Consider the following 19,079-nt stretch of genomic DNA (forward strand, 5'->3'; position numbering starts at 1 on the left):
TCTCACTCTTTTGAGTCCCTAATGTAGTCACTATCCTCTGCATTCCCCATTTTTCCTCTTGTAACAAAATTATTATTTTATTTTGCAGGCTTAACCTCTGGGAAGTAGCTGAATTCTTAAAGAAGCAAGGAGTAGTGAATGCCATAAACCTGGATGGTGGTGGGTCAGCAACTCTAGTGGTGAATGGCTCACTTGCTAGCTACCCATCTGATCACTGGTATGTACTGGGGAGATAAAACATCACTTAAGGCCCACTCTAACAACAACTTCAGCACCACTTGTGGGATATTTGCTTTCACAATCTACATCTCCTTGGGCAAGACAGAGTAATGGAACTCAGCCCATCAGGGATAAGCCCCTCCCATGCAGTCGATAATGCATCCTCATTTGTCTTAATAAGGAATTATTTATCACCCTGTATTGCCTATATCAAGGACTCTCGGGTAATCAGATTGTAAAGCAACACCTCAGACATAGCCATCACTACCATAATTAGCGATGTAATACGTCAGGTTTCCCACTAGATGTCTGCCCAATTAAGAGATTCAAATAAATATTACTAGTACTTGATTTCAACCCTGTGTTTAAAAAAACACTCAAGCAGATCCTACAGATATGGATAATTGCAATCCCATTCCTAATTTACCATATGTTGCTAAGCTCTTAAATTAGGTTATATTATTCTATGTTTAACATGTATATAAGTCACTACATAAATAAGTTAAATCTTTTCTCATTACTATTTATCTACAATTGCTTCACTATTTTCACTATTGAATTACAAAAAAGTTATAAAAACAAATTAATTTTAAGTACAGCAACTCTTGAAAGTTAGTTGATTAAATACAACTCACATCTACATATATTACCTTCTTTATACATGTATACCTTCCATGTACTTATGTATCTTTAGATGTATTACTTTGCTTCTAATTCAGGATCTCCAATGAACTACCCTATATCTCACCCTATACCTCTCACAACATATCCCCTACCTCCACTCCGACTCATCTCAAACCTCATTCTACTACTCTCTCAAATACACTTACTACCCCATTTCTCATCCTATGTCTCTCAATATATCCTCTACCTCACTCTGACTAATCTCAAACCTCATTCTAATACTCTTTCCAATGCACCACCCTTTTTCTCATTGTATCCTCTACCTCCACTCTCTCACTCATTCCAAAACCCGTTCTACTACGATCCCCAAAATAACCCTTTCTAGACTCTTTCCCTCCTCTACCCTTCCTTGGAGCATCTCATACCTCTTTTACTGTTCAGAATTCCCAAACAAGCCTTTTAAACCCCTTTCCTTTGACTCTTCCCCCCACAGCCTCCCCTTTACTCATCTCAAACCTCCTCCTACTGCTATGAACACCCCCAAAAAAATTGTAGATCCTTCTCTCATCTATCCTTCCACTATTCCTTGTCAATCCAAATAGCAGAATATAATGTCCACCACTCAAATTAATTTCATATTTCCCTGTAGTAATTCCCCATTAACCCTGTTTGGGTTCTGGACTAGCGTGCTACCCACCAAAAAGCGCTTCAACACCTCATCAAAAGTAGCAAGCACTACATAAATGCAAACCCTTCCCTCTTCTATCCCTCCACTATCCTTTTCAATCCAAATAACAGAATAACATGTCCACCACTTCAGCAACTTCCCTTCTAGCAGTATTTCTGATTTGTTAGTGGCTTTGAAGAGCCTGCACAGGCTCCTGAACGTAGAACGTCTAAATGTAAGTCACTTTATTTGGTTGACTGAACACTATCTGGCAGACATCGCCTTCAGATTTCAAAAGTCCGAAGCTTAAGGTTGCGTGCTCATGCCTTTCGTTCTGTGACTCAAATCACTGGATGAGACCCCCCGACATTAAACAAGAGGATCTTGCGGCATTTAATAGTTATAAAAACTCCTTTGTCCTGTCCAAAATATTCAGAACTTTAGTTTGTGCTGCGATCAGTTTGATAATCAAACTGGTGCTTGCAGCACTTAGCAACTGCATCGGTGCTGTCATTAGCACTTCCCAATAAATGTTAACATAACACTCACCCTTTGTTGGTACAAACTTGATATTTCAAGAAAGATGCATGACGATGCGGCTCTCCAGATAATGTGTTTTGTCCCAGGGCATCCATTTGAATATGTTCATAAAGCTAACAGGTGTCTACAAGAGGGCTTGGCATCCTTCTTTGTGCTTCGCCGGAGATGGCACCTGGGTCATATTCACTATTTTAGTTGAATTCACTCGGAGCTTATCGATCTTAGCTGTGAAACTAAATGTGCAATTTGTTATCAGTGGCTGTACCCTGACTGTGTAAACTCAACTATGGAGGTCAGGCCTGTGATGTCACTGGGAGAGGGTGAATCCTTTGTGACTGGTTTTGTGTTTGTGACAAATTAAAATGGAAGCAGCACTCTTGATAGCCATGTACTCAGTTGTCTAGAACGGGCACAGTAGTACATGAATGTGTCGGTTACCAAAAAGATTCTTTTTTGCTTGTTTTAATACAGTATTCATGATACCCATTTTGTTGCTGTTATGATATGAGCTCTCCATAAGCCTGAGAAAGGACGTTACATGTTCCCCTCTTTGGCTTCACTGTAACACAGAAGAAATGCAGGACTAAAGGACAGATTTATATTGTGGCGGGAGACACGTTTCTCTGCCAGGGCGACGGAGTAGACCACTCCATCGCCCTGACAGAGATGCTGGCTGTCAGATGTAGAAATGACTGCCAAGCAGGCGGTCATTTCTAAAGCATTGCCAGAAACCGCCATCACGCACTTTGCAGGACTCCATCCACATGACTGAGCCTTGGGCAAACTATTTTATTTTTTATTTTCAAAAAGAAAATCCCAAACTGGGATTTTCTTTTTGAAAATAAATAAGTTAATTCTCCCCTCGTCATGGGAATCGTCTCTCAAGGTGAGGGTGCCATTTTTGTTTTTTATCTTTCCTTACTGCCAGGGTTTGCCTGGCAGTGACGAACAGTAAAGAAATGTCTATATGTCCACCCATCTTAATTTGGTGGACAGACATATAGCCAATTCTGCAATAGCCCTTACTCAAACGGATTGTCGCAGACGTTTGAATATGACAGTGACGGAGTAGTCCCCGCTTTATCTAAACCTATGGCCCGCCCGCATTTAAATCGGGCTGGCAGACCACTTTGGTAGGGAGTGTACTCAGTTGCCTTTGCGATGGAGTTCCCTGTCCGCCAACATCTAAATCTGGATCTCAATTCGTGTTTTATACAGATTACCTGAGAACTTATTTTGGAGACCAACAAACCACCTTTATGTATCCGGCAGTTGTTGATTGTGTTATTTTGTATTGCAGAATTTCTGTGGTGCTACCTGCTCCTGATGACGCTGCAAAGTGTTAAGATTTACACTGGTTTCTGGGCATTCTTTTTCGAAGTGCATTGTGGGAAGAGGGTGTTGGCTGTGTTTATGCACAATGTGAATGACCTTGGCTGACGTGCAGGATGTTCAGAGGCATGGTGTAACATGGTGCTGCATGACGTGCCGTACATAAACATGTTTCGTTGTGGAGAGTTTGAGAGGAAACACAGCCACACATCTACTTATCAGTTTGTGTATTCCATACCCTGATATAAGGAGCCATTGGAACTGCAGATGGTTATCAATTTTTTCTTGTTGTAGCCGGCATTGAGTTTCATACTTGGGCTTAGTGGTCAGAGAAAAAGGGGTCTAGCAGCTCATGTCTTTTGGAAGAGAGGCACAGTCAGTAGTGGAGCGTGCATTGAGGTCTGAGGTCTTGCGTGACCATAGGTGAGGAGTTTTTGCTGATTGAAGAGTGAACCATTCCCGTGGTTTGGTTGGTGAGTGGATTACATAGCTTTAAAGGTGTTCCATCTAGGGGTTTTAGGAACCAGTGAAAGAAATTGTGACTAGATGTAATATGGATCTGCATTGGTAGGCTGAGAAGTTATCTGGTGACACATTTCGGATTTGCTGTGGTTTCGAGGTTTTAACAGGGAATCTTTATTGGTGCATTCAAGATGGGAGAGTACCAATGTAATGTCAAATTGGATTTTTTGCCAGTATGCAGAAATTTGTTAACGGCTTTGCATTATGTGAAAGTTTTGTTTAGCCACTAGATTTACTTTCATTATAATTGTTAGAGGATCCTAGGGATGATTATAGACTGAGCGTGGCGGTGCTAGGTTTTTGGCCTTTGTCAGAGTAGTTGAGGACTCAATGTACAGATTAACTTGCCTTCTCTTTGGGCTCATTGCTCTCTGCTAATCGTGACTGGGCACATTAGAAATTGGAATAACCACCTTTAGACAGGCCTGGCATTAAAGGGTACCATGGCAGCACTCGTGGCTTTGTCATAACAATGGGTATGCTAGACGGACTGTTAGAATTGGGGGTCTCTGGTTGGCGCAAGTATTTACTTGTGACAAGCAGGGACCCTCTCCTCTAAGTCAGGGTGAAGGATGACCCCTTAGAATTACCCTTGCTCACCCTCTAGGTGCGTGGCGTGAGCAGCCAAGACTATTCTCCAGGCGTTTCTGAGTTAAGCATTTGTAATAACACACACAGTAAACATACCAATTCCCCCACAAATGGACACCAGGCTGTAGTTATATAAAAATACGTCTTCTTTATGTAAAAATATATCTCTTCAGGCAAGTATTTATCACAAGACCATTTAATAACGTTTTTCTAGCCACAGTTTTTAAAAGGCAAGTGTTCTCTTTGTTTACAGTTCAAAAACTGGTTCTTCTTAGTCTCTTCTACCTCAAAAGTAGATTTTAGTTCCTTGATCCCTTTTTGGGGCTCACCCGCCGCTCTGTAGTGCTTCTGTGCGCCTTTCCCGGTGTAAACAGGCGAAATCCTACCGCGTCTTACGCATATAGCGTGAGCACGGGTACGATGCATACTGCTCCCAGCTGCGAGGCGTACGGGGCAGTCCGGTCTCGCGGCGCACGGAGGACGGCTCGCACCGTGTGCGCTGCGGGTGGAGAGGCGGCTCAGGCTGGGAGGCCGGCGTACAGATGCAATCGCCACGCACAGTGCTAAAGGGGAAAGAAGAACGTCGCGGGCCCCTAGCCCGTGGTGAGCACTGTGCGGTGGCGAGCGGCGTCTCTTGGGGGGGTTTCAGCGAAGGTGAATGCGGGGCGCTGTGCGGCTCTAAGCAAAGCGAGGCTGACACCCGAGGCGTCCGGGCTTCGGGGGGGTCTGTTCTCTGGGTCTTTAGGGTCCGGTGGGGACTTCAGGCAGAAGCATGGGGGGCACACCAGCGAGCCTCCGAATGCGAGGTGACACGGCAATTTCCCTCAGCGGGGGGAGAGCGGCTCGGCGGAGCCGGGCTCTCCCTCGGTGGGGACGGGGAAACACAGTTGGTCACGGCCTCAGGGAGGGGCTGGGTGGCACCAAGGTCACGGTAGCGAGCCTCCAATGGCGAGGTGACACAGCGATTTCCCTCAGCGGGGGAAGAGCGGCTCGGTGGAGCGGGGCTCTCCCTCGGCGGGTACAGGGAAACACAGTTGGTTACGGCCTCGAGGAGGGGCTGGGGGGCACCAGGGTCACGGCTCCGGTGGGGGCAGAAGTATTTGCAATTACCGGCAGACGAGCAGAGAGCAGGTTGAGCCAGATGATCCTGTGGCTCAGGTCAGGGGGCTTGCTCAGTCAAGCCCTCGGAGAAAGTTTCTAGCACAAGTTTACAAAGTCTTTACAGTAAGTCTTTTCCTCTCCTTCCTCAGCAAGGCAATCAGCATGCCAGTCTTTCCAGTGTCTTCTTCTCCTTCTAGTCAGGCAGAGGTTCGTTGTGGGAAACAGGATTCTGATTTACAAGGAGCAGGGCTCTTACTTTTATACAGCATTTTCTTTGTTATTGCAGGCCAGGGGGGCCTCTGCATAACTTCTTTCAGTCTCTGAGCACTTTGTTGGCTGTACTCTGGTCTCTTCTTTCAGTGTGAGGGGCAGGCACCTCAGACGCTCCCCAGGAGGTGGAGCCAGTATTGTGTGGACAGGGGCAGCCAGGAGTACCTTGTTGACAGTGCTTCTCCCTTCCTGGGCCAGGTGTCGGGCTGCGTCATCAGTTGCTCCCCAGGGGGCGGAGCCAGCATTGTGGTGGCAGAGCACAGCCCTATTCAGAGTCCAGGGGTACTCCCACCAAGGTGTAATCCTTGCATTCACCACCTGTCATCCCCCAGACCTGTCACTCACACAACCCAGACAGCAGATACACATCCTAGCAGAGGCGGGCTGAAATGGTTAGGCAAGCAAATGCTAACTTTCTAAAAGTAGCATTTGCAAACACAGGATATTAAAATAAACTTTACTAAAAGATGTATTTTATTATTCTGAGTTCAGGCATACTAAACTTGACTTTCTACCATGTTCCCTGAGCCTGTTGGGATTATAGGGTGTAATAATTCCAGCAGCTCATCTTGGCCTTAGAGAACAGGTAGCCTTACAATAGTGAAAAACGAATTTGGCTGTAATTCACTATTAGGACATGCCACACACATCAGGGCTTGTCCTACCTTACACTTACAATGCACCCTGTCCTAGGGCCTACCATAGGGGTGACTAATATGAAGCAGAGGGAAGGTTTGTAAGCTGGCAAGTGTGTGCACTTGCCCAGCCAGCATGACAGTACCAGACTGCAAGCAGGTTCTGCAATGGCAGACCCTAGACACATTCTAAAGGGCTGCTTCTGTGGGTGGCGCAAACAGCGCTGCAGGCCCACTAGCAGTATTGGCATTTACAAGCCCTGGCACTCCTGGTGCACTTTACTGGGGACTGACAGTAAATCCAATGAACCAATCATGGAAATCAATCACACTTACACTTTACATTGGGAGAGCATATGCACTTTAGCACTCGACAGCAGTGGTAAAGGGCCCAGAGTCATTAAAACAACAAAAACCGGTCAGAGAGAATATTGGAGGAAGGAAAAAAGTTCAGGGATGATCCTGCCAAGAGGGCCAAGTCCAACATGGACCTTTTTTTCCACTAGACTAATAAAGGTCACACTCAATGGGCGGTGTGTGCCGTGACACCTGGCAAGTGATACGGCCAGTATTACAGAACAAATTTCATTCACTGCTGTACTGAATCAGTGAGGGAGCAGCCCCTATGAGGCAGCTACCAAAGACGCAAATGAGAATTATCCAATAGCCATAAGAGACACAGGCCACAGCAACACTATACGAGCTTTTGATCAGCTGGGTTAGCGGGTTAAGAATGACTTTTCTCGGGGGGGGGTGCAGGGTAGGCATACCGCCGCATGAACTAACGCTTCTTTCCCAATCAGCTGCTTACCCCAGACATTGCCCGAAGTATTGCCCTGGGCGCGCGCAATACTTAACAGGTCTCGCCTTTCAATTCAGTATTATACTGGACTGGAGGAGTACAAGGGGAATCGGAGGGTGAGATGCCTTGACTAAGTAAGTTACGGAGAAATGGAAGACGGCCACATGCATATTCTCTGACCAAGTAACCCAAGGACGTTCATGGCCTTAACCTTGTCTGTGATACTGTTATACTTCTCGAGTGTGGCGACAGGGTCCGCCCCCTCGGGTCCGCCCATGCAGTGAGGAAATGCTACGCTACCAGTGGGTTCCTTTTTGGGTTGCCTACTCTTTGTGTCTATATGTCAAGAGTACTATGGACATGTGTGACGCGAGCACTGTATTAACTTGCCATAACTCTCACGAGAAAGCACAGTTTCGCACATTTGTGATTGTTTATATGTATGATTGTGACTCAAGCATGAAGTTGATCTGTCATGACTTCCTTTGGGAAGCATACTTTGCCACATATCCTCAGCACGAGTTGAGGTGGAGTACTGTTCTGATATGCTGAGAGTTGAAGCATGTTCGGACAATAGTGCATGACCTCTGTGCCCCACTTTTGCTATGCCGTTAGTTCTGTATATATGATGCTACCTACATAAGTATTGTCTTTCTTATTCCCATTACAGAACTAGTTAAAATAAGTGACCATTTACATGTAGAAGTAGTCGCAAGAAGTGCCCATTTACATGTAGGTTTGTAAATTGAAGCTTACTTTGCATGCCATAGGGTGCATGCGATTTTCTTTTCTGGTCCTGACGAAAAACATATTGATCAATAGGGGCACTAAAGAGAGATGGCTGAAACATGTTGACCGTAATTAAGGATACACGAGATCAAGACAATCTCACAGGTATCCACCACAGTTTTTAAAGTTGGTCTAGGACCCACACTATTAAAGTACCCCTTGAGGTAGTTCTAGTTAGGACCATGTTTCCACAGAAAAATAGTTTTTGACTTGCCTCTATCTATAGTGCCATTTGAAATTTTCCCATAAAATCTGTGCCAGTGATTCTAGTTGTGCATAGAAAGTTTTGGGTTAATCCATCAAGCAGGGCCGAGAAAAGGGGGGGTTAAAAAAAAGTGCATATCCCATGTTAATTCCTATAGGGATTTTGAACATGACTGCAGCTCGAACTACTGGACAGAATTACACCAAATTTGACTGAAAGCTAGCTATTGGCCCAGAAAGAGTGCTTTGAGTTATTGAATAAAATCCAAAGTTAGATAACTAGTGTCATGGATCCATCTATGATCCGACAGTCCTCGTGCTGGCAGCCATCTTAGGACTCTGCTTCATCCGAGTCCCACAAAAAATGTTTAAAAAAAGAAAAGGGGGCAGAGTAAGAATAATTGTGGTGCTTGGGTACCCCTGCGACCTCGGCAGGGCCAAAAAGCACTTTTTAAAAAACACATGTTGCTTCGGAAGCACGACAAAGCTGCCAATCAGCAGCAAACATTAAATAATAAACAAGCATTGGCTCTCTTGTTCTTTTTTCATGAAGCCCCTGGGGGCCTTTATGAAAAAAGAGGGTGGGAGCGCACTGGGCCCCTCCTAAGGCTCTTAGATCTCAGACTACCACCACCTCCCTGTGACTTTCTTTACATATTGGAGGGAGGCAGCGTGCAGCACCCTCCATGGGCTCTTTGGAGCCCCAGGGACTACCACATCATGGGGCTTAATATGAATAGTTTGCGGATCCACGCTGACCCTGCACCCTGGGGACCACCCCTTCCCCAGGGTAGCAAGTAAAATACATGTGGGAGGGTGGCCCCCTTCCGGGCCATATCCGACCCGGGAACCAGCACCTCCCCGGGGCCAGCCCATAATAAGAGAAGGAGCCAATTATGCCCCTGGAAACAGCCAGAGCCGGCTCCTTTTATGTCCCGGTGTGCCCACCCTGGGGCATAGTTGTTTGCTTTTGCTTGGTGGGAGCTGTGGCAGCTCCTGCCAAGGAAAAGCAAACACTCTGGTTCCAATGGGTGGTAGCTGCCAACGTGTTCCTGCCAATCGCGGCTGCTGCAGGTAAGAGGAGTGGGGTCGGCTTTGGGGGAGGTGGATTTCGAGAGACGACCACAACGGAAAATTCTCTAGCGGTCGTCTCTCGAAATCTCCCCAGCCGGCCCCCAATGCCCCACCGCTCTTAAATGCAGCGGCTGGCTCCCACCCACTGGAAGTAGAGGTTTCATCTCTTTCCATGCCCGCAGACATGTGGACAGTGAAAGAGATGTAAGTATTGCTCCTGCATGCATGGAACTGCATTTCCAGCAGCTCCCAGCGTGCAGCATCACATCCGGCTCCAGCTGTCACCATGGGGACCTTATAGTCCCGGGGGAAGGTCATAATTTAGCATAAAGAGGCAGAACAAAGGTCAAAAACAAGCAAGAGGCACAATAAAGGTCAGAAAGGAACAGAAAGAGGCAGCATACAGCTAAGAAAATGAGCAGAAAGAGCCAGAATAAATGTCAACAATGAGCAGAAAGAGGCAAAATAAAGGTGAGAAATGAGCAGAAAAGGGCAGACTAAAGTTCCGGGTGGAGCAGAAAGAGGCAGAGTAAAGGACAGAAGGGAGCAAGAAGAGGCATAATAAAGGTCAGAAACGAGCAGAAAGAGGAAAAATAGAGGACAGAAACCACAGCAGGATGCAGAATAAAGGTCTGAAAGAGGTAAAATAGAGGTCAGGAGCGAGCAGAACGTGGCAAATTAACGGGTACAATGAGCAGAAAGAGGCAAAATAGAGGTCCGAAACGAGCAGTAAGAGGCAAAAGTTAAAGGTCAGGAGCAAGAAGAAGGAGGCCCCCTACTTTTTAGGTTTCGCCTGGCATTAGCAGTGTGCATGCGCTGCCCTCGCCATGAGAGGGCTTCTTGGAATCAATACGGTTCCAGAAGTTTGCTTTGTGCTCCGCCCGTGTTTCCCATTGGTGCGCGTCATTTTGCATCACCTATTATGATAAAGGTCATGTTATTATTGCTCCGGAGGCTTTTTAGTCCCTCCTGGTTACCACCCTGTCCACTTTTTCCCACGCCCACCTGGACTGGATGCTTTACTGGGGGCATGACACTCTCCCCTTCATTACTCAGTGTTTGCTCTTTTTTTTGGAGAAAGCGCAACGTAAACAAGCATTTGCCGTTCCGCAATGGTGACAGCATCTTATATATCCTCCGCTTTTCACCAGACTCAGATGGTCGAATTGTTTTTAATAAAGCCTGGAAACTTGCAATAGACGAAGCTTCCGAAGAATGAAACACGTACAACGTGAGGAAGAAGGTGTCAAATGCTATTAAACAGAATTATTTCACCACCAACCATGTAGTTTTGGGTTTGAGAAGTCTCGAACTAAACAATTGTGATCATTTCTGGCTGAAAGCATATCTTTTAACGCCACTCTCGGTACCTCTAAATCAAGCAGTTTCCTTGTCAGGTCATCCTCGGCTGTCGGTCAGTTCACATTACGCTGGTTGAGGTCTTTCAGCTTGACAGACAGCTGGTTCGGGGTAATCCTAGCAAGATGGCCGAAGGACAGACCATTACTAGCTGGCTGTGTTTGCAGCTGTGTTTATCCATGATTGATGACTACAAAATATGGCGCAAATTACAGATACAAATGGTGCAGACAGACTATTTGTGCCCCGTGTAGAGACTGAAATCGTCTGGCTTTGCACAGGAACCCGTTTTATTGGTCCTGCAGATCGGAACCGGGTGCAAATTCTGCGCCTGCTAATGTGCTGCTCCCTGTGCTAACACAGAGTGCGCACAATTTAAACCTGCACAATATGGAACACTCATCTTCAGGCCCTAGTAGTAATATTACCACAGTTTCCTATAAGATGTTTCAAATTAGTAGCATTAATAAGTGGGCGAACAATTTTTTTCTCATATCAGAGAGGCAAATTTAGTACCTTCTAAAATAATCATAAAATGCTGCTTTTTATTAGGTGCACTCATTACATGAAGAGCTTCGGAGAATGCAGGAAGTCTGAAAACTATATAAGCGTGGTGTTATAGTGATTGGAAAGTATACCTCTAGTTTTTATTACTTAGGAAGTTTGCACGTTTGCATTTGTATCTGTTGTTTCATTAAATCATAGGGTAAATGACCATCAACAACTTATAAAGTGTATAATGAATGATTCAATTACATTTTTTTTAAAGAAAACAAGGAAAAGGTTTGGCACATCATCATTAGTTGATTGGAACGAATATATTTCATTGGAATCCACACTACTGGTGATTGTTGTTATGGCCTTTGTGTGAAACAGTCACCCTTTAGTATAAACTTCCTCGGGCACTTTAGTATAAAAAGGCTGGTGCTACTGGGTTTTGGCTTAATTCGGGGCAAAGTAAAGCTGCAGACTATAGGCTTTATTTACAAGCCCAGTGCGCCACCTGTGGGTCACTTTCAATATGGGGAAAAGTGACGCACCGGTGACGCAAGGGGCTTGTAAATAAGCCCCTAGGATTCTAGTGGATAGATTACGCTAACTGGCTTCTTCTCTTTATCCAGCATAACTTATTTAACAAGCGTTTGCAATGCAATAGTTCTCGCATTTGCGCGAGTTTAAGCTATTGGCATTGTAAATGACAATGCGTTTTATTTATGTTTCAAAAAGTAAAACATAAATAAAAGGCATTGTCATTTAGAATGCCAATAGCTCAAACTTGCGTAAATGCGAGATCTGTTGCATTGCAAATGCTTGTTTTACCATGCACCCATTGACAGACCCACTCATACACTCATGAACCCATTCACAGGCCCACTCAAGCACCCCTTCACAGATCTACACAGACTCACGCACCTACTGACGGACACACTCACACACTTACTGACAGACACACTCACACACTTGTGCACTCACTCACAGACCCACTGAGAGACTCACGCTCACAGACTCACTCAGAATCACACACCCACTCCCACTCTTGCACCGAATCACAGATCCACACAGGTACTCCTACACCCACTTTAACAGTCATGTACACACCCATACAGTCTCTCACACACCCTCTCACTGACCCATACAGCCACTCACACACCCACTGACCTACCTATATAGTCACTCACACCCTCTCTCAAAGGTTACGGGTTACAGTTAGGAAATAAAAGTAAAAAGAAAAGCAGTTGAAATTGACTGGGAAAAAAGGTTACAGGAATGTTATAATTAGGAAATAAAACTTTAAAAAACATTGAAATCCACTGAAAAAAAACAAAGGTTCCAGGGACATTATAGTTAGGAAATAGAATTAATAAACCTTAAGAATTCCATGAAAAAAACCAAGGTTACAGGGAAGTTAGGCTCAGATATCACTCATACCAAACCATCGAAATTCAGCAGTTATAGTTACCTGAGCTAACTATAACTTACATCCCTGCAATGCACTGCTTATGACCTCACATATTACATCACTCATGACTCCTCCCAGAGAAGCAACTTTATCACCTCATACACCAACTTACTAGTTCTGAAAGGGATTCCCTATCGGCACGATACTAGCCTCCAGCCCTTAAAACCTCACTAACCGGTCGTACTAAAGTGTGAATTCAATCACTCATGACATGGTCAGTGACTTCACTGATGACATATCAAATGACATCACTGATGAAATCATCTGCAGAACTACTCACACCCCCATACAAACTCATACACCCAGTCACAAGCCCACTAACATTCTCATTCACAGACCCATACAACTACTGACAGACACTCACTCATAGAACCATTCTCTCACCCATACATCAACTCGCACAGCCACTCACAGACCTATACAGCTCTTGCCCGCAAAACCACACACGCACGCACTAACAGACCCCTACACCCACTCATACGGTCACTCACTCATACAGCCATTCACTCACCCATACAGCCACTCAAACATCCATTCACTTATCTACAGAACCACTTACATACCCATTCACACATCAATACAATCACTCACGCGCCCACTCCCTCATCTATAAAGTATCTCCCACAAATACTTGCTGTGCAAACCAGCCACTCACACATACACCCAGTGAAACAGCCACTCTCTTACCCATACATCCACTAACACACCCAGTCACTCACCCATGGAGCCATTCGCACAGCCACTCAATCACCCATACAGCCACTCACAAACACACTCATCCACCCATAGAGCCACTCACTCAACTACCAGTCACCGATACAGCCACTTACCCACCCATACTGCCACTCAGACACTCACTCACCCATACAACTACTCACACACTCACTTATTCACCCATACAGCCTCTCACACACCCATACAGCCACTCTGACACCCACTCCCACACTGATACATAGTCCGTGTCACTCAAAAAGAATAGTAATTTAGCTTATGCAGTAGATATATATCTTTAACTCAGAAACGTTTATGAAACACTTAAACTCACAGCATGATGTCATCAGTGGTGTCATTTGAGATGCCATCAGTGGTATCACTGACCAAGTCATGAGTGATGTAATGTGAGGTCATAAGCAGTGCATTGCGGGGGCGTAAGTTATAGTTAGCCCAGGTAACTAGAACTGCTGAATTTCAATGGTTTTGTATGAGTAAAACGTGAGCCTAACCAGAACGTCCCTGTAACCTTTGATTTATTTTCAGTGAAAATATATATCTCCCCAAAATCAGTGTGCATACACCAGCAGGTTTCCAGAACATCAGGGTGCTAGTTAGAACACTAGTTCCCGAGCTTTTCAATATTACCGAAGTCCAGCTGTCGAGTTGAAAAAACAGGAACAACACATCAGGCAGTGTTTAAAGATTTATTTCAATCCAAGGCATCAGAAATCAAAGCGTCAGACACATTTCGGCTCCATTGGCCTTTATCATACGTTGGCTATGTCAATGTACGTCATTTTTAAACACCAAGACTATAAACAGAACAATAAGGTAAGACTTTAAGTAGTCCGAAAGTATCAGGGTTATCTTATAATGGTTAACATTGCCATCTACAGAGTTGGTATACCGACAGTAAACACGCCCAAGTGGGCAAAGAAAGATTAGATTAATCATGTTAAATTAAGTTGCACTTTAAAACAAAATTAAAAGGAACAAATATAAACTTAAATAACCACAAATGCAGCAGTACAACACTATTGTTAAAATAATGAGCATAAATATAGGTACTCCATCAATATATATGTGACATTTCTATTGTTGTGCTCCAGCGGGCATCCAAACAAATTCATTCACACTCATTTATCTATTGCTTCCAAGTGGGCAAAACCAAACGTTCCCAAATTGCATTAACTTCAGTCATGTGCTGTACATTTCACTGAACGTATCACTCTTCTTGAGTAGCTTCCCATTTAAACTGCAGCTTCTCCACAATATGTCATGCAACCTCAACTGTGTACTACCTATTGCGACTGCATACCTGCAAATGAAACGTATACAAAAAAACAGTTACGTGGAAGTGCAGAGACTGAGAATGTAAATCTTTAAAAACATTGCGAAGATTGATACTGCAGCTATAAACGTGTATATATTTCTTTATCAATGTTGAACCCATTGGGCTTCTTAGTATCCATTCTCAAGATATATTTGGACACCAGCCTTCTGAAGGATTTCTCCCTGCCTCCCCCTCTGGCTGTCTTGGGTATGCAGTCTATTACATTGTATGTTAGTAGACTAGGATCACCGTTCTGAACATTCTTAAAGTGCTGTGCGGTACCCTTCATCTTGATATTTACGGCCCTCAAGTGCTGTTCAACGCATTTGTGCACTTGTAATTTAGTGCAGCCAAAGTGTAGATTTTAGGGCAAGGCCAATATAGGGCATATACAGCCTGATCTGCAATTCAAGACATGCTGAATTTTTATCTTTTCATTGAGGTTGGTTGTCACCTCTGTGATGGTCCTGCCATGAGCACAGGACCTGCATCTACTGCACTTAGTAAAGCCTTTTTTTGGCTTCAACCAAATACTCCGTCTTAGTTGTTACATTATCATGTACCAGTTTGTCTTTGACCGATTGAGCCCTTCTGTATCTGATTTGGGGTTTCTTTCCTGCTTCCTTGACAATAACTGGATCATCTAAAATATAGTGCCAATGCCTGTGTAATGCTTTCCATAATGCATTATGTTGGCTATTGTATGTATTAATGAACCTACAAACTATATAACAAGTTTGTAGGTTACAAAACAGCACATAACATAACATAACATAACATTACTAAGATGATTGGTTAGAGACCGAGATCTATAGGAAACCCACTGCAGGCAACACAGTATTGCATGCTAGCAGTTTTCACCCCACTAACTTGAAAGCCACCATACCGTAAAGAGAAGCACTTAAAGTGCCCGCTTAAGTGGGGAGTCCCGCAGGGCTCCTCACTAAGCCCCCTCTTATTCAATGTTTACTTCTCCCCTTTGGCCGAGATCATTGCCCAATCAGGTATAAAAGCTACCTCTTACGCTGACGACATTCAGCTTTTGTTTGCTTATAATAACCCTACTCAGTCCACCTTCGATCTCTAAAAAACTGCCTCAGTAACATAGCCCGTTGGATGGACAACAACTTCCTCCGGCTCAATGCCGGAAAAACTGAGATCCTCTTCTTCCACCAGCCTTCGCCTCTTGACTCCAATCTCTGGTGGCCCCATGAATTAAGCATAACCCCCTCACCCAAGGAATCGGTAAAAAACCTAGGGGTTAGATGGGACCCCAGCCTCTCATTCCATAAACCAGTCCAGACGGTGTCCGCAGCATGTTTCTTCAAAATCAGGATGGTCAAAAAATTCATACATTTCCTACCTAATAACACCAGAAGAACAATTGTCCAATCAATCAATCAATCAATCACAGACATTTATATAGCGCACTACTTACCCGGAGGGTCTCAAGGCGCTAGGGGGGGTGGGGGGGGGAGTGCTGCTACTGCTCGAAAAGCCAGGTCTTGAGCTTCTTCCTGAAAGAGAGGTGGTCTTGGGTCAGGCGCAGGTCGGTCGGGAGGGAGTTCCAGGTCTTGGCGGCCAGGTAGGAGAAGGATCTTCCTCCTGTTGTCGTTCTTCGGATGCGGGGGGCGGTGGCGAGGGCGTGGCTGGCTGATCGGAGATGTCGTTTGGGAGCGTGGAAGTTGATGCGGTTGTTGAGGTAGCTCGGGCCTTGGTCGTGTAGGGCTTTGTGTGCGTGGGTGAGGAGGCGGAAGGTGATTCTTTTGTTGACGGGGAGCCAGTGAAGGTCTCTCAGATGTCCGGAGATGTGGCTGTGTCGTGGGATGTCGAGGATGAGTCTGGCTGAGGCGTTCTGGATCCGCTGGAGTCTCTTCTGGAGCTTGGCGGTGGTTCCGGCATAGAGGGCGTTGCCGGAGTCCAGTCGGCTGGTGACGAGGGCCTGGGTGACCGTCTTCCTGGTCTCGGTGGGGATCCACCGGAAGATCTTCCGTAGCATGCGCAGGATGTTGAAGCATGACGAGGAGACGGCGTTGACTTGTCTGGTCATGGTGAGGGAGGAGTCCAAGATGAAGCCCAGGTTGCGTGCGTGGTCTGTCGGTTTGGGTGCACTGCCTAGGGCGGGGGGCCACCAGGAGTTGTCCCAGGCGGAGGGCGAGGAACCCAGGATGAGGACTTCCATCTTGTCTGAGTTCAGTTTCAGGCGGGTGGTCGTCATCCACTCGGCTACGTCTTTCATCCCTTCGTGAAGGTTGGCTCTGGCGGCGGCGGGGTCATTGGTCAGGGAGAGGATCAACTGGGTGTCGTCAGCGTAGGAGATGATGTTGAGGTTGTGTTGGCGTGCGATGGCCGCGAGGGGGCTCAAGTAGACGTTGAAGAGGGTGGGGCTCAACGAGGATCCTTGAGGGACGCCGCAGATGACTTCGGTGGCCTCTGACTTGTACGGTGGTAGACGGACTCTCTGTGTTCTTCCGTCAAGGAAGGAGATGATCCACTCTAGTGCCTTCTCCTGGATTCCTATGTTGCTAAGGCGCTGCACTAGGGTGCGGTGGCAGACAGTGTCGAATGCCGCGGAGAGGTCTAGGAGGATGAGGGCCGCTGTTTCACCGTTGTCCATCAGGGCTCGGATGTCATCGGTGGCAGCGATGAGGGCGGTCTCGGTGCTGTGGTTGGCTCGGAAACCAGACTGTGAGGGGTCGAGGGATCCATTCGTCTCGAGGAAGGCGGCCAGCTGCTTGTTGACGGTCTTCTCGATGACTTTGGCTGGGAACGGGAGGAGCGAGATGGGGCGGTAATTCTTGAGTTCGGTGGGGTCCGCTGTAGGTTTCTTTAGTAGAGCGCTGAGTTCGGCGTGCTTCGTCCAGGCACTGATTACGTCCCACCTGTACTACGCTAACTGCCTCTACATTGGACTTGCTTCTGGCCTCTGCCATCGACTTCAGATGATCCAGAATGCTGCAGTCCGGCTGGTCTGTGGCATCTCCCTTCGCAAACACATTTCATCTCACAGACGAAGACTTCACTGGCTTCCAATCCAAAAAAGAGCAGAATTCAAGGCCCTAACTCTTGCCCATCGGGCAGTTTAGGGAAAGGGCTCTGCATACCTTTCCTCCTGCCTTCGTCCCTACAGTAACGCCAGACTTCTTCGCTCCAGTTCAAAAAAACTTCTTGCCACCCCCAGATTCAAAAAAGTACGCTCCGGAGGTAAAACGTTCCAAGTATGTGCTGCCTCCCTCTGGTACAAACTTCCTCCCTCCATCCGAATGATCCAGGAAGAGCTTCCATTCCGAAAAGCCCTGAAATCATTTCTATTCTGCTAATTCTATCTGAGTCAGATCCAGTACACATTCACACAGGAGCGCCGGGACACGGGTGGGGTAGCTGTGCGCTATACAAAATACACTAAATAAATAAAGTGCTCAGACGTAGTGAAGAAAGTGAATTTGACACTGCTACCAAAGATCTATCTGCACGATTCAAGGAAAGGGGTTACATAGATGAGGTTATCCGCAAATCAAGTGAGAAAGTCAAATATTTGAAAAGAGAGGAAGTTATCTTTAAACCCCGTAAACCCAAACAGCAAAACCAAATCTAACACGGGTTCATCACTCACTATATCCCTGAACATAACAGCATCAGAAAAATGCTGAATAGGTACTGGTACCTAGTCCAAAATGTACCAGTGATAGGTCTGACACCCCCACAAACGTTGGGGTGCACTTTCAGGAGAGCGAGCTCGAGGAGGGACGATTTGGTTAGAAGCAATATCGTGGAATTCACTGAAAGCCATCGGCTAGCAGAAAGTAGTGGATTCCGTAAGTGGAGCAGATGCAATGCACTGTACAGAAACTCATGACAACTATGACTGAGAGCTAAAGTATTTTGTCATTGATGCGGTGCCCAGAACTATCAGAGGTGGAAATAGGGAAAAGGATCTCAGGAAACTTGAATTCACATACATACTGAGATTAGATACCAAAAACCCAGGGGCGGGGGACTCAACGCAGATTAGGAGCTGTGCACGTGAAACTTTCGTAGATTGGAGATGTCTTTATGAACTTTAGTTTTTTTGCTCTTTTCCTTTAGTTTATTTAACCCATTTTATTGGGGTTGGGGGAGTCCTATGTCAAAAGAATCATACGTGCTTTATTGATGAATTTGAGATGTTGCAATAAGATTGCAAGTTGCCGTCTTGTATGTCATATTATAATAGAATTGATGCAGCAAACAAATGATGGACGGAATGCTGACAATGCAAACATTCTCCCCAGTCAAAAGATCTGGGTTAAATTCATTGTTCTTTTGCCCACTACGCCACCCCAATTGGAACCCAGCCATATGCA

At 45.7% G+C, this 19,079-nt stretch overlaps 1 protein-coding gene across 1 annotated transcript in view; it reads left to right on the top strand.

The window, feature by feature from the left end:
- The window catches only part of NAGPA (N-acetylglucosamine-1-phosphodiester alpha-N-acetylglucosaminidase), a 152,526-nt gene that overhangs the window by 93,572 nt on the left and 39,875 nt on the right, over positions 1-19,079 (top strand). Inside the window, exon 5 of the mRNA XM_086958554.1 lies at positions 89-217. Coding sequence (XP_086814680.1) covers positions 89-217 — 129 coding nt within the window. The remainder of the gene's footprint in view (positions 1-88; positions 218-19,079) is intronic.

Source organism: Lissotriton vulgaris, chromosome 2_1 (assembly GCF_964263255.1).
Source record: "Lissotriton vulgaris chromosome 2_1, aLisVul1.2, whole genome shotgun sequence".
In the NCBI taxonomy this organism is placed as follows: Eukaryota; Metazoa; Chordata; class Amphibia; order Caudata; family Salamandridae; genus Lissotriton; species Lissotriton vulgaris.